Genomic DNA, 16,694 nt, shown 5'->3' with positions numbered 1-16,694 from the left:
GTATTCATCACTTTTCATAGTGGTTTAGGATTGCTGCTTTGTTGGGACTTTGGTTTAAACCATTTCAATACATCAGTTTGAGTGGTTATGTAGAAACTAGTTTTACTGTATTGAGCTTTCAGTTATTACCTTTTACAAGTGGTATTTCTTTAGTTCACTGTAGCATATTTCCACATTTTTCTCTTCTCCTTTCATGTGTGGCTGAGGAACAAAAAAAAACAACTTGCAGTTTTCTCCTTGGTTTTTCTGTATCTTAGTTTTATTTTGTTAATGCTCAAACTAGTAAACATTCGTATGTTATGCACTAAAGGATAACCCTGCATTTTTTTTTTCTGCATTTTGAAAATGCAGATCTGAGTTGCTTATGCATTGTTGTTTATTTTTCAGCTGTTCACCGATGGAATCACCAATAAACTAATTGGCTGCTATGTGGGTGACATAACAGATGATGTGGTTCTAGTTAGGATCTATGGAAACAAGACTGAGCTCTTAGTGGACCGAGATGAGGAAGTGAAGAGTTTCCGTGTGTTGCAGGCTCATGGCTGTGCACCTCAACTATACTGTACTTTCAATAATGGCCTGTGTTATGAGTTCATGCAGGGAGAAGCACTGGATCCAGAGCATGTATGCAATCCAGATATTTTCAGGTAAGCTTGTAACATTTTTTTAAATTGCTGTTCCTTTGTTTGTATTATAATTTCGTTATATTCAAGTTCCATGATTCATTTATAGTGTTCTGTCAGACACAAAGGATCTCAAGCTTAGTTTGTGAGCAGGCAAAAAAGAAATACCTCTGTAAGGCTGCACTAAGTTGGTGTTCACACTCTTCATGGCTCACTGTCCTCTGTCTTAGTTAACATGGTATTTCAGTGCTGAGCAAATGGTCCTTGCTGCCTCCCCAGAAGACTATATACTAATTAGAGGTCTGCTTATTGTGAGTATTTAACACTTGCACCTTACTTTTGGGGAGATGATTTAACATGATGGGAGCTGTAGGGTGCTGGACTTGATTAAAGCAAGTACTTCTAGCTCTGTTCTAATACATGGCTTTTCTGAATAGGGTCAAGATAGCCTTTCACTGAGTCACATTTTTTAAGCTATTAGCAGTGAAAAGAAAGTGCGGATGTCTTAAGATTTTAGCTTTCTGTCTATGTTTTGAAATGTATTTTCCTAACAATGGCAGCTGATTTCAGTAAACTCTTCTAAAGATAAGCAAGTTGAAGAGTCTGTAACTACAGGTCAAGTCTGCATGCTGTAACTGAACTTCTGCCTCCCCTCCCTGAAATAGTGCTGGTAATAACCTTTTGAGTCTTTAGAGATGCTACCCTATAGCTGTGTTGCTCTTAGTTAAACCCTCTTGGAATTCCTTTGCTTCATTGTCTACAGTTTTTCTGTTAAATATATTGTAGTTGTCTTTTTGCTAGGAAAAATACAATAAAGATGGTAGGATCTATTGCCAACATAACATTAATTTAAACTCTGGTGTTTTTTTTAGACTCATTGCCAGACAGCTTGCTAAAATCCATGCTATTCATGCACACAACGGATGGATCCCTAAATCTAATCTATGGCTGAAGATGGGGAAATACTTTTCTCTCATACCCACAGAATTTAGGGATGAGGAAGTAAATAAAAGGTGTGTATTTCATTATGTGCTTTCTGTATTTCCCATTCTTTCTGGTTGAGGGTATAGAAGAATGCTTAAAAATAGGTTTGGCTTACCATTTAATGTTCAAGTTTGTAAAATTGAGTTTTGTCATACTGTTATATACTGAAGTAGCTATATAAATGTCAAATATAGTAAGGAGATACTTTTATTGGGTATATTGTGTGTATATATAGTTCTTGGTTTGATTGGATACTTAATAAATGATGGTAGTTTTCTTTACTCTTTTTAAAGAATGAAGTTTTACGGAAGTACTTGAAGTAATTAGTTGTTTCTCGACAGTTTTTAAGAGATCTCTCAGTCTCTAGAACTAAGACAAGTGTTCTGGGCTGAATACTGTAAACGTATTTCCTGGGGCTGCAGAGGAGTACTGCTTCTTGCTCGTTCTAATCTGCACCTCTTGACTGTCTTGTATTTATTTAGTTTATAAATTTCTTCAAAATTGCATGCCATAAAAGCAAAAGTAATCAAAGACTGTTTTGCATGATGGGATGAGCTCTCAGTGTTTTCCGGAGGAAGAAAAGGTGTCAATACAGTCAGACTCATGCTCTCATGGAATTTCACCTGTGTTTAATTAATTTTTTTAGCATCATAGTATAATTCTTGGTGTGTAAATAGAACTTTTTTCTTAGAAGGCTAACCAAATAAGAAAATATTTACAAGGGGTTCTAGCATCAGTCAGTGGAAGATTGGGATAAGAATGGCAATGTTTAACATTTTTGTTAACCTGAATCAAATTTCTGTGCTATAATCTAAAGCTTGAACTAAAGACAATGTTTATTGGGGGTTGAAGATCAAACTTTTACAACTGTAATGTGGAAGTATTTTCTACAATGTTTTCAGACTCGGTTATCAGTCAGTATGCAGATTGCAGCTAAGAACATTCTTCATAGACTATCTTTGAAATCACTGATGCCAGCTGCCCTTCTTGCTGTATTGTTATCGAAAAATGATCTAGAAAAGTTGACTTTTTTCTTCAGCAACGTAAAATTGTTAAGAAAACTGAGAAAACTTTAAGTAGTTAAGTAGGCATTTTTTCTTAATTTCCAATTAAGCATATTTATGGTGACTAGAACTAAAAATCAATCCCAGTTATTCTACTTAAAGGAATTAATGTAATGTGAACAAGAAGTGAATTAAATTCATGCTCTAACAGTTATAATCTTTATTCCTTTTTAAAATCTGCAAAGTTGTGATTAAATTAGACTCCTGATTTTTGGTCTATGGTTATTTTTACTGCTTGGACGGTCTTTAGAGAATAGTTTTTTGGGAGGATAGAGGGAAATAAATGTCATAATTTGACTGCCATGGTGCCAAAGACAGATGTACTTCAGCTTATGAGAAAGCCTGTTGAGTCATTTGAAATAAGAATGTGGAGGAAAGTAACTTACTTCATCACAAATGCTTGGTATGGAACACAGTACTAAATTTTAACAATCAAATTTCTTATATCTGAAAAGGTTTTTAAGTGACATTCCAAGTCCTGAAGTCCTTCAGGAAGAGATGGCCTGGATGAAGGAAAGACTGTCAAATTTAGGATCACCAGTGGTACTCTGTCACAATGACCTATTGTGTAAAAATATTATTTACAACAAGAAACGAGGTAGGTATTGAACTCAACAGTAAGTAGTGGTTTAGTTTGTTTATGCTGTAATTGTATTTGCTATATCAGAAGTGTGATTTTAGTGACTTTAAGTGAACTCAACTTGAGCTTTTAAGACACAATGATAGTGATATTTGTGCAAATATTAAGTTACTTAATTAGCTAATTCTCATCTATATTACTGCATATAACAAGAATGTTGGTGTTCCTTGCTTTCTTTTAATGAATTTGTTAATCCCTAGCCTGCCTGTATGGTTAGCCTTCAAAGTACGTAATTGTTCTATTCTAAATGTATAAAGCTTTTTGGAGGAAAAAAGTAATCACACAAGCATAGAAAATAACATGAAGACATTATCTCCTTTAATATGTGTATTGTTCTGGTTTGTGATTGTGGAAAAATACATACATAATGCATTATCTTAGTGATACTTCAATTGAGGCATAGATTGTAGTAGTATTTCCTGTGTGAGGTATGTAGGCATCTTAAAGATTTCTTTTTTCGAAACATACTGTATCTAAACAGTTGTACAGGCAGTACATCTTAGCAAAGATGAAGTACATTTTTGTCTTTTTATTATAATACATTTAACTCAATTCATGTTATTAAATAATGCCTTAATCAAAATTACAGTTTTTGTATAAATGCGTTTGCTTTTATTTTTGGATTTTAGTGGTTTGAGGTTCGGTTACTAAAGGAATCAATTCAACAGGACATCTGAACAAACAAAAAAGGCAAACTTAAGACAGTAAAAGACCCATGGTGCATTAAAAATGCATAGTTTTCTTCCCATTTCAAATATCTGAGTTCAGCTGAGTGCAACAAATTGCACAGCTTGATCTAACTATAGTTAGATCAAGATTTTCTTTTGAAGCGAGGATGAAATGTTCCTTTTAGGAGCTTTATATTTGTGATAGTTTGATGTGACTGTTGGTACGCAAGTCCACAAGTGTGTGAAGTACATGGCTGTATGGAACTGAAGTATTCTCCATCAGTCACCAAAGGTCTTTGACCTTTTAAGCTTATGTGCCTTAAATTCTAAACAAAAACTAGCAAAAACATGCTAGAGCTGGTTCTAGTATGAAAACTGGCTCTGTATGTATAACCAGTTTGTGTATTAGATATACACTGAATACATGTGAATTAAGAAAATCTTTCGGTGGCTTGTATACAAATTTCTGTCTGAGTAATACCATTTTTAAAGGAATTGCTAGTACTCCCAGCTCTTCAGGTATATAGTATATACCTGTATAGTGCTATGAACAGCAGTTTTAAATTCTCAGAATTCAGTACAAAACCTCCGTGGTTTTACTTCATTTCAATGGTAGCTTAAAAAGAGGAGGGGAAAAAGCAGGCAAGGTATGCACAAATAAAATAAACATATAATTGGTTGGTGGTATTACACAGAGTGGAGTTGTGTTACTGCAGTACCAAAAATAAATCTATTGTTATTGTGTGGGTCTTTTCAGTGCTGAAGCTACTTTAAGTTTTAGCATTCCGTAATGGACCCATTAAGGTAAAAATAATTCTTATTGTCACTTTTCATAGTAGAACCATGTTGCAAAAAAACCTGGAGGAATTCCTTTAAAAGGCTCACTAAGAGGCTTTTAAGTTTATATTTTTAAAACAAATGCTTTATGCTTTTCTTTTTGTAAACAGAATGGAGGAAAAAGCAATGTCAGCAGTTCATCACTTATGAGCAATCCTACAGTAACGAGTGTGTGAGTGCTTAGTGTTTGGGAAGACGGTGGGGAGGAGGGAGGTACATAAAGCACTTTAGCTTCAAGCTAAACACCCTTGGGGAGAAAAAGACTTGGAAATACGAAATATTTATTAACTTCTGATTGAACATTGCATATGTGTTGTAAAACTTATGTGATCTGGATACAACAGGTACCGTTTTCATAGTAACCAAACCTCAATGCCATTTGTAGACTGATTTGTTTGAAAGCGATTACTTACAGTGCACTTTTGACATGGTAAAGACATTAATCTGTCTGTTAGTACAACCTTAAAATGAGGAGCATGTTTTAGAAGTGGAAGGTCAACTTTTAACTATAAATATGTATTGCTTGAATTCTGTTTAGCAGAGCAAAAGCTTTTATCAGTATACAAATAACTTTGCAAAGCATAAAATAGAATATTTAAAGATGTACTTCATTAGGAATGGCATCAAACTCTATGAAGGTAGTTAATGGCTTTGGTGATGCTGTACTTTTACTACATTTACTCTTTTCATCTAGAGAGGGTCCTGTGTATCAAAAAGACCTTGATGACCCTAAACTGGAACTAAAGAAAGAGAATCAGTCTTCTAGATTAACTACTTCCCCCCCGAAAAGTTTGAGCAAAGCTAGCGGTGTTTATTTTTCTTTTCAGAAGATGACACAAACCAAATAACTCACTTGTTTTTGCAACATTGTATTTACAATTTTACTTGTGAATGCTTAATTTGCATACTTACTAGGCACAGGGTACATGCATGTATGTGTTTTTTAAGCTACAGACTATCAACAGAGACTAGGGCTTCCACCCAATGCAGTTAAACTAATTGAGGCATGTCACAGTGCCTTGGTTTAGACTGGTCCTCTGCATTAAATTAATGGCAAATTTTCAGACTTGTATAGTGCCACATACTGATTTTAAGAAGAATCTGTCTCGTGTCATTAAACTTTATTTATGAGACTCGAATAGCATGTTGAGTGCTAGCTTCATTTCATGGAGTGTCACTCACCTTATTTTAATTTGTTTATGCTGAGGCTGAGAGGACTCTGCCTCTTGCTGTTTTGTTCATGTCCGTTTGCAGTCACTCAGGATATGAAAATTTGCAAGTGTTATTTTTACATAACTTAAAATTACCAGTGTGAAGTACTCTTTGAAGTCTATAACTTGGAGCTTCATGATGCTTTTACCATTTGGGCATCAAGACAGTAAAAATCTGATGCTTGGTACTACTTACTTACAGGCTTTGTGTTCTGATGCTCTTAAAGTTTGGGTTTTTTCAATGTGACCTGAGAGTTTAAAAAAATACCTGATGTTTTAAGGGAATTCAAATTGCTATTCAATAAGACCTAGTATCAGTATTCTTTTGTCTGTTTCTGTGTTTTCTTTTCCAATGTATGAAAGTCACCTGCCAGGAAGTTAAGTGTGTAGGTACATGGCTAGTTTTGTTCTGTTTATTCCCTCTGCCTACCCAATGTTTTCTATGATCTTTGGTAGGAGTCTGTGGGTGCTCAGTGCTTCTGAAGACTGAGGTATGTTTAAGGCTTCTAGTTTTGACCTAAACCTTTTTTTTTTTTGTTGTTTTGCAAAGGTATATTGGGTTTTTATAGCTAAAATAATTCTTTGGGTATATGACCCATTTGTGAATTTTCAAGTACGCTTATAGCATAGATCATTGTCTTTACTAAAGCTGTCTTCTAGGCCCTCAGTGGCTCACCTGATGAGCAGGATGGGACGGAACTCAGGATACATCATTCTGCTGTGGTAACTACAGCTAGAACTTGCACACTAAAAGTGCTTCCTTTATTAAACCATTGCAAGTGAAGAAAGCTGCTAGAGAGAGATGATCACCCTCCTACCTTTCAGTTCCCTGAGGAGATCTAATGGATGTCCTCCTGACTACTACCTGACCTATTTAAAAAAACCCAGAGAGATGTGCAGAACATGGCATGCATCCCATGTAGTTTTCACAGATTACCTTAAAGTTGTTGACTCTAGTAGACCCCCTGATGAAAGGAGTGTGTTTCAACTTGAGATGTTGAATATTCTTGATGTCTCCATTCCTGTTGATAACAGTAGCTTTTTCATAGAGATGATAGAGCTTAGTTTTAAATTTTTCAGTGAAAATCAAATGCGCATAGACTAGTATCTCTTGTTGCCCTGCCTGCTCCCAGTGGGATTGGTGGGATGTATAAATTATTTGTACTTACTGCAAACCTTAGACCAAATGTTATCGGCCTAAGTACTAGGGTAAACTGTATCTTTTTGAAATGGCTTTCCTGTATGAACTGCAGTAAGTAGCATCTAATACTGTGGATATTTAAACAATTAATGCAAATTTTCTTTTGCTGCTTCTTAAACAAGGTGGCTCAGACATTGCATTTATGAAGTGACAAAGGTTTTTACTTTCTCTGAGTTTTACAGAAAGGACTGTATATTTTGAACCTGTAATGAAGTAAATTAAACTCAAGGTTGAATTCCACAATAGCATAAGCCTGAAAGAGATCAGTAAAAATGCAGGACTCTTTCACTTTGAACTTTTGACTTATCAAATGTGAGTTTGCCAAATTTTTCTTGGTCTGCTACAGATAAGGGATGCCAGTGTTGTTACCTTGTGGCATGCACTGGGCTATTTGTGCACTGGCTGGAGGCTTATCGCATCATTTCTTCATGTGCATAAGGCCTGGTAACAGCCTTATTTGTATCTTGTTAGATTTGATTTCTTATTGTACATGATACTATTTTTATATCAAAGTAAGTTTTGAAAGTTATCTGCACTTCAAAAAGCATGATAGCACATAGGCATATTCATGAGGAAATTTGCACATGAAAGAAACTTAAATATGTCTTATGTTGGTATTTTATAAGTGAGCTTTTACCTGCTATATTTGTATTCTATGTAGGAGGAAGGAAAACCCTCTGAATACAAGCAATATCAAATGTTTGGGGATGTGTGAAAGTGGGAAGTTCAGGAGGTTCATTATGTAGCAGAATATTAACGAGGGTTTGGCTGTGCTGAAGAACCAGTGGGAAATGAAAGTATATTCAAGTATGTGAATCTGCCAGTCAAGCAGTGGCAGAAGTTAATCTGTGACAGCATCATAAGATCTTGTCTGCAGCTGCTGTAAAATTTCTTGTCCCTTTAGAGTTCTAGAGAACCTCACTTCTGGGGCCTGAAAGATTTTCCTGGAAGGAGCTTGCTGTTCTGCAGGCCATTTTCATATTGGTTTGTCAGAGCCTAAAAGGTTTAACCTCAGAACCTTGGTAAACAATCCTCTCCTGTGGAAGTAAGGGTAAACTCTGACTTGGAGGATTGTGAGTAAGTAATTTTGTGTTGTGGCATTTAAATTCCATTATAAGTGCTTAGACAAGATTTACCCATCTAGATTGTGTTCATGTTTCAAAGATGGTAAAGACAAACTGCATAGATAAACACTTCTAAGTTCGTGATAAGTTGGTCAGGACATGTATCTGGCAAAGCTGTTACATTTGATATGAGCAATATCCATAAATCTTGTGGCAGTATATGAAACACTTAAAATACTTAATCTAGGAAATGCGTAAGATACCTAATGTTATTGATTTACTGGATTTTTTTTTGACCTGGAGTTATGATAGTTAGAATTAGTATTTTTAAGATACTTAAAGTCATGCTAAGAAGATTGTTGATTGTAATAGAAGAAATATGTTTGCATTGAGTATTAAATATACAGCTAGTCATCAAAGGAATGGATGTAAAGAAGGAGAAAGGTGCAACTATGAAAATTATAAATTTCAGCATAGCAATGGGAAATAGAGGCTTTTACATGTTCTAGTGCAAGTGGCTCTTAAATTAACCCATTGCTTCCTTTTGTAATATTCTTAGTAATTTCACTGGTTTCCCTTAAAATCCAAGAGCTCTAGTTTTACTTAATCTGTCCTGTTAATGTCTTGACTGATATGGCTGCAGGCATTTTTGAGCATGTTCAATGCTGTGTTACCTTGAGTGAAGCATTTTCCTCAGCTTCCCTATATGTAAATGTAATTTGGAAACATTTGAGCCTGTTTGCTGCTTTATCAATCCTTGTTTACACAAAACTGCATATTTTCATAGTTTCGATGACTTGAGGATTTTCTGATCATTTCTTGAGACTAGTTTAAGTCAGCTAAAGAAAGCAACAATTAAGAATAGCCTTACTTTGTAAATGTGGTTGGAGGAAGCAGGAAATACCAACATGTGGCAACATGCTAGTACATTGTGGTTGCACACTTCTCTGAGAATAAACAGAACTGTTCTTTTTTTAAGTTGGGGAAAAAGTGATGTGCTATTTCTAATAAAGTTTAAATAAAGAATCCTCTACTATGTTTCTTATTTTGAAGGCAAGGGATGCCCTCATGTGGTAGAAGTTAAAATAGAAATTCTGCAAAGTGAAGTTTAAAAATAGAACTGTAAGCTCTAAGTAATTATTTAAGAGCTCTTTGAATATTCAGGTAAATCTCAAAAAATCCAGCCTTACCCTGGAATGTCTTGTGTGCACACAGTGGGGTACAAGTAAGATGGGTGTGTGGTTTTCTTCTGTTTTTCCTGTAAAAATTCAAAGGACACCAAAGGATTAGTTCTGTGACCTCATTTGATATGGACTCTGATGTTGCTGCTGTTGTGTCTCACTTAGATGATGTGCAGTTCATAGACTATGAGTATTCTGGATACAACTACCTGGCTTATGATATTGGAAACCACTTCAATGAATTTGCAGGTAAAAATCTAATTTCAGAGGAAACATAAACTGATTTTATAAAAAGCCCCACCCTTATTCTTGCACATTTTCTTCTGTCTGTATATTTAGATGTATATAGCTGTTCATCTGATGGTACCAAAATGTATTGCTGTGTCACAAGCCAGTTATGCCTTTCCTTTGCAGCTCTGCTAAGATAGTAATGAGAACATCATGTCCTGTGTTTTGGTACAGTTAGATAAATACAGAACTTGCCACTTTCAGTGTCCTTTTATGAATGACATAGCAGAGACAGCCCATGGTAATGAAATACTACAGAAGTATCTTTTACAGTATAGGTATATAGTGAGAATACACTGTGTGGTTCAACTGTTCCAAATGGCAGGCTTCTGTGGGTTTTTTGGTGGTTTTGAATGTGTCTGCTAAGTGCTTGCCCTTGAGTCATGTCCTGAAATGAGAAGGAAAGGCTAAGACTCTGTGGTAGGAAAAATTTGGGATTTTAGGAATAAACTAATGGTAGATTTAATTCATGAATTTGTTACAAATTTTTCAGTGAATTCCCTTTCTGTTTACTTGTTCCATAAGAGAAATAACCTTGAGTGTATGCTGTGTTGTTTCAGAAGACAAGATAATAGGAAAAAAAGCTGCATAATGATTGGAGATGATGATGAAAAAGCACAGTGAAATTAGGAGTCTTAATCTACCAGTCATTGTTTCACAAACTGAATGTTGAGTCTAGATAACTTAAAAAATTCAGAGTGTATGCTTGGTAATGTAGGTATTTGGAAAGAAAGGTACATTCTTGACAAGATATATTTGAAAGTTCAAGTTTTCATGTGGCACTTTTCGGAGTCTATCTTTAAGAAGACTAAATGAACAAACATGTTTTGCCTATGAAGACAGTTGTGCTTCACCTCTGCTGTTTTCTATCCATCCAGTAAAAATCTGATTTTTTTTAAAAAGCTAAATTTAAGCGCATCTGACACAAGAAAGGATGTAGGCATTAGAGCATTGTTCTGTTCATAAAATAAGATTCAAAGAGCAAAATCTGAAGTCCTCTGGGAATGACAGCTAGTGGGAGAGAACTGTGATCCCAGTTTCGGACTCCTGGCATACTCTGGCCTGTCACTAGGCATCTCCAGTATAGAAAGGAAAACAGGCAAAAAGTGTTTATGGAGATCAGACTTCTAATTCTACGAGTAATCTGTGTAGAGTTGGACATAATTATTTTTTTTCACAAATATCAGCTTGGTTGGTGACAATGTACATGCATCTGGATTCAGCTTTGGATATTTGTACATAGAAGTCACCTTTCCTATCAAATGTGTTATATTTGGTGATGTTTGAGAGGGCTTTTGTTTCATAATGTGTGTATATTTTTCGAGGGTGCTCTCAAGGCCAAACTTGGTCAACTCCAACTACAAGTAGACTAAGTGTGGCTGAAAACTTACTTAGCATAAATGTTTCTGTTATGTTGAATGCTCTGATGGGATTGTGTGAAATTCCTGCCAACATATAACTGATTAAGTCACATCAAACTAAAAAATATTAATGTTTGTCCACATTAATTTGTATGTGTACATTCAAGGTGGGGAGGGGAAGAGTAGTCCAGTAATGCGATTCTAATGGTCTTTTTAGATACCAAATGGTTTTAATAGATGTTTTTTTTCTTCCATTAGGGGTAAATGAAGTAGACTACAGCCTTTATCCTAGCAGGAAATTACAGGAACAGTGGCTGAGATCTTACCTTGAGGCCTACAAAGAATATAAAGGATTTGGCACAGAAGTCAGTGAAAAAGAAGTTGAAGTTCTATATGTCCAAGTCAATCAGTTTGCACTGGTAAATAACAAACACTTGATTAGAATATATTAAATCCTATAGAGAAGCCTGCTTCTCTGTGGACAAAGTTGTGAGTTTCTTTCTCTGAGTGCTGTGGCATGTAAGAAAACCTTCCTTAGCCTGTTCTATAGAAACTTTCTGCTATGTTGTATGTTAAAAAGTCTCTGTAGAATATTCCTAGTGAAAGAGGTATGAGTGTTCAAAAAACAAGGAGATGGGCTTTTAGCAGATATTTCTATTGGCTGTTTATTGTTTTGGCAAGTTTCTGAGTTGGCTAGAGCTTATGGTGGGTCTGTGTTGAGCAACCTCTTGTAATGGTAAGATGATGGTAGAGCATTTTATAAAGACTTCTGAATCTTCTGACATTAGAAACTTTAAAAAAATATGATAAAACTTTGTTACAGTAAAGTTAGGATACTTTAAATTATTTATTTTTTTTGTTAGAGATAGAATCTGCCATCTCTACCGTAACTCTTCCCTTGCCTGCAGTGTCTTGGTGATTAAGAGAGTTGTTTTGGCCACCTCAGTGGTTTAAATTGTAGCAAAGTGCACATGTAATCTCCTGTGATTCCCCAGAAGGTCTGTCTTCCTGCAGAGAGTGAGAGTTGGCTGTATGAGTCTGTTCACTGTTGCTTCTTTCTCTTGTGTGTTACAAGCTGTCTCCTGTCAGTCTGTCTTCTGCTCTCGTGTTCCTTCCTTGTTAAAAGATGCAGCACATACAGTTTTAGTCTGGCTTTGGTGCCTTGTCCTTCAGGGGAAAGAAAGCACATCAAGAGGAATTAATTGAGGTAGAATACATGTGGCATTGAGTCAGAATAAATGTGACATTGAGTCTTGGAATGTCCCAATTATGTATACTGTTAGAAGCAGCTGGAAAACATCTCTTTTTTCCAAGCTTGATTCCTGTTTGATTTCTGAAGATACTACACAGGTTCATGTTATTTTTTTGTTACATTTTCTGACTCTCCCTGTTCTTGTTCTACCTAAGGGATGTGACAGAAAATGTTACAGCAAAATACCATTTACCCAATAGCTAGAGAACTTTTATTTTGCTTTTCATAAGGAATAATGTGCCAAACTACTCACAGGTGGACTAAGGCTTAAGAACCCAGTTTGACCTTATTTCAGTCCTCTATCTGACTAATACAGGCACACCTCTGTTACTGTAATGCCTTCAGTTTTCTGGCAGAACCTATTGGTTGCAGTAAGAAAATGCAGTTCACTTTCTAGAAAGGTAACTATTAAACCCTTAAAAATACCAGCTTGTTTGCTGTTATTCTTTTAAAATCTCTCATTAATTGTAACTTAATTTCAGCTGTCCCATTCATTTAGAAAAGTTAGATCTGCAGTTAAGTAGGTTGGTGGTCTGTTGAATATATATTAACATTGTTTTGTCAGTTGTAAATTGTGGTTGTACTAGTGTTTAAGAGGATAGAGGTCTGTTTAGAGAACGACTCAAGGCTTGCCTATGGACCACACATGATGCACAAATACTGCCATACACACTTGTGTCAGTTATTGTGGGAAACTTTGTTTAGAGAAAATACAAACTGAAGTTGGTGGATGGGGGGAAAAGGTCAGACTGCTCACTCTCAGGCAGAATTATCTAAGCTAGAGGTACAAGCCAGATTCACATGTACGTAGAGTAGTTTCCATGTTCTCAGGTGTGTGTGCGTGCAAGTGTCTTCAGCACTTCTGGTAAAGGTGTTATATGTAAGCTTCAGAAAGCAATTTAGGTAATTACTGTAAGCAGTTCTACTGAACAGAAGTCTGAGGTATATCACTTGTAACCTGGGTGGTCTAGAAATGTCTCCATAAGGAGACAGTCAAGCTCATGGCCATTAAGAAATTTCATATTTGCACTAGAGCTGATTACATGTGGAATAATACAGATTCAGTTAGCAGCAGTAGAAATTAGTTATCTACCATGTTAAAAAAATGCACAGAAATATATAGTACACCAGTCCACTTAATAGGTGACCGATCAGAAATGGAACATTATTTTTCTTGAAAATGACACATGGAGAGTCTGGAGGCCAATGGATTTGCTCCTACAATTGCCAGTAATTAATTCAATAATAGTTGTTTACCAGTCTCTTGGATGAAGAGGTAGCAAAAAACTTTTAAAAACAGGTTGTGTTTTGAGAGTTCTCTTGTAGATAACTATTTGTCTCAGTGTGAGAATTGTTTACATTATGGATATTATATAATGTTAATCTTTTGCTAATAACTTCTTTTTCAGGCTTCCCACTTCTTTTGGGGATTGTGGGCTCTTATTCAAGCCAAATACTCCACCATCGACTTTGATTTTCTAGGGTAAGTGCTTGCTACATGTTATCATAGAATACTATATATTATAATAGAAAAATCCATAGGCTGGGAGGGACCTGGGGGCCATCTCATCCAACACCACAGCTGTGAGAAAAGATGAAGTCTGGGCAATGAACCTGATCTATGTAATCATACTATAACAATTTTTAAGAGAAAGCAAGACAGGAAAAGCTTTCTGTATGTGCATTTTGTTGCTGAAAATTCTCTAAATTAGTATGTTCTCTTGGGCTAAAACATGGTGTAAGAACGCAGTGAACATAATGAGAGGAATAAATGTTTTTGGGCATTGAGTGTTTTTTGTTGGAGAGACAAAGGCCTAAATGCCAGGTTGGTCAGTGTGGTGTGCTGTCAGACAAAGACTTAAATTTCCATCTGCAAGAGTCAAGAAAAGGGGCTCTTGTGCAGAAGAGCTTCTTTACTTCCTAGTGCACAGAGTGTTGATCTTGGAAATTCCTAATCTTTGCTGAAGAATCTTTGTAATGCCCATGAATACTAAGTTATGTTTCCTAAGATGCTGGCCAGTGCTGCTCCATTTCAGGTAGATGTGCATCTTTGGCATTTTTTAAACTTGTCTTTTGTGGCAGTTGGCAGGGGAATTAATCTCTCCATTTGGGGCTGGGAGGGGGTGCTAAAATTAATAATTTATCTTGGTAAAAGAGCCCACTTCAGAATTTTTTTCACTGACTAAGCCAGTTTTGCAAGGCTTAATATTGCTATTTTGTAAATGAGACAAAGGTGAATTTCTTGTGACCAATTTTTCTCAAGTAGAAGTACATGTTAGTAACCGCTAGATGGCACAAAAAAACAAGTTAAAGCACAGGTGGTAGAATCCAAAATCTTGCCGGTTTTGGATAAAGTGTCGTTCTTGCAAAGATGAGCATCAGATGTCTCTGGAATCGTAGCTGTCAGTTGTTGGGCAGACCATTAAGAGCTATTAAACACGAAAATGACACCTTTCCATAGTCCTGGAACAGTACCTGTTTTGCAAACTGTGGCAAGCAAGGTGGTTAGGATGGCTGATTTTTTGTGGAAGGAGTTATCTGCTCATAACTTCACATCTCAGTCTCTCTCTCTCTTTCCCTGTTTGAATAGGTATGCAATTGTTCGGTTTAACCAATATTTCAAAATGAAGCTGGAGGTCATGACATTAACTCTTCCTGAGTAATGGAGAGGAAGAAACTTAACCAAGTGGAGAGACAACCCCTGAATCTTTTCTGAGAACAGATACTGGAAAAAAGCTAAACATTTGTTGAAGTTCTGTAATGCTCACTTGGTGGTTCTTGCTTTATAAAACAATGCCTCTAAACAGTCCTTCAATGTTACATTTAATATGAAGAGCATACGTACTGCTGTTGATATAAAACGGATTAGAAACTTGCTAAATCTATAAGAAGTTGTAGAAATGGCAATTTAATCCTTCTTTGTAATTTAACATATGTTGTATGTGAATTATTTATTATAAGTTTAACATGATTCCATTGCTGCTTTCATCAGTTTTTGTGGAAGTTGGACACAGACAGTGAAGTTGTTCCAAAGGATTCATTCAACAACTTATTTTATTGAAGTTGCATTAACTTATGTTAAAAGAAATATGGTCAGTGAATATTAACCATTTAGATGTATATAAACAAAATGAGTGGAAATAGACTTGAGATCACCAGTGTGCTGTAACTAGGGAAAAAGGTTAAGATGTTCTTTATTTTTTCCCTCTTTTTTTAAAAAAAGAAAAAAAAAGAAAAAGGTGCTTTCCATACTATGGTACTTTTCTTTTGTGTAAGAATTAAGCAGCTTGCTGAAATGATGAATAATGTTTTGTTTTTTCCTTCTTGCTGTGTTAAACTGTAGAAATGTGAAAGTTCCTTGACCATCCATTAGATTCTTTGAGGAGAGGTACCATCATAGTGTTAGATGGATAAGGTTGCTGTCTCTAACTTCTGTGGGAAAACTGCTTGTTTATTAAGTGTACTTTTAAAGCAAAAGACCACTATTCCAAATCTATAATCCTTTTGGAAACTTGATTCTAAATTTGAACACTATTCTGGTGTCTATTTGTGCTTCAGTAGTATCTAGCAGAATGGACTATTGAACTGAAGATGAGCAAATACAGATCCTGTTGCACTGGGGAGCAAGACACTTAGGTTTACAGCCTGTGTATTGTTGACATCTTCCTGCTTTGTCATCTTCTAACCTTGGATTCTAGTCTTAAATTTGTCCTGTAGTTGCAGATTCTGGTATGTCTTTTTTATTTTCTGTGGCAGCAAATTGCTTTTCAGTCTCCATATTGAAGGATAATACGAACTTGAATAACAGGGCTTTGATCATCACACACACTTTCTTATTTCTTAAAGCTATTATACCAAGAATGGTCTGGATTACAAAATGTGAATTGAAAAGAAAATGTTTACTTAACAAAACAATGTATAATTTTGTGTCGAAAAGAGGCTTTAAATCTGAAAGGGGGTGGTAGAGGGCAGGAAGGGAAGAAAGAACAGAAAACTAAAATCCAATAATGCAGTGTGGAGTTGAGCAGGCATGTACTCAACACTGATTTTACTCTGAAAACTTTGCACTTTGGTCATATAAGTGCCCACATGTACAAAGTCTGTGTGTGTTCGTATACACATGCAAATACAAACTTACCTGAAGAATAAATATTATGAGGAGTCTGTTGTACAGATTCCAACAAGGATATTTATTCAAAATTGCTTTATGGCACACTGTGTATGTATGTGTGTATATATGTATACACACACATATATACATATGTGCTTTACAAAAGCTTGGATAGATTCAGGACAAAGAAAATTAATGTGGATGAAAAA

At 35.7% G+C, this 16,694-nt stretch overlaps 1 protein-coding gene across 1 annotated transcript; it reads left to right on the top strand.

The window, feature by feature from the left end:
• The first annotated feature begins 390 nt into the window (after positions 1-390).
• Positions 391-15,496, top strand: ETNK1 (ethanolamine kinase 1). Its single transcript, XM_010002954.1, has 7 exons — positions 391-647; positions 1,496-1,636; positions 3,127-3,269; positions 9,639-9,722; positions 11,381-11,541; positions 13,784-13,857; positions 14,965-15,496. Exons 1-7 carry the CDS (start codon positions 595-597, stop codon positions 15,035-15,037), a joined length of 729 nt encoding a protein of 242 aa, XP_010001256.1. The 5' UTR covers positions 391-594; the 3' UTR covers positions 15,038-15,496.
• The last annotated feature ends 1,198 nt before the right edge of the window (positions 15,497-16,694 follow it).

This window comes from Chaetura pelagica, unplaced genomic scaffold, assembly GCF_000747805.2.
Source record: "Chaetura pelagica isolate M959 unplaced genomic scaffold, ChaPel_1.0 scaffold117, whole genome shotgun sequence".
Classification (NCBI taxonomy): domain Eukaryota; kingdom Metazoa; phylum Chordata; class Aves; order Apodiformes; family Apodidae; genus Chaetura; species Chaetura pelagica.
This window is presented reverse-complemented; position numbering and strand designations above follow the sequence as displayed.

What these genes read in the sequence shown, in the direction of transcription:
- ETNK1 (XM_010002954.1), top strand. Translation starts at nt 595, where the DNA reads ATGCAGGGAGAAGCACTGGATCCAGAGCATGTATGCAATCCAGATATT. An exon ending in GATGAGGAAGTAAATAAAAG is followed by an intron (nt 1,637 to 3,126) that starts GTGTGTATTTCA and finishes ATATCTGAAAAG; the next exon opens with GTTTTTAAGTGACATTCCAA. An exon ending in CCACTTCAATGAATTTGCAG is followed by an intron (nt 9,723 to 11,380) that starts GTAAAAATCTAA and finishes TTCTTCCATTAG; the next exon opens with GGGTAAATGAAGTAGACTAC.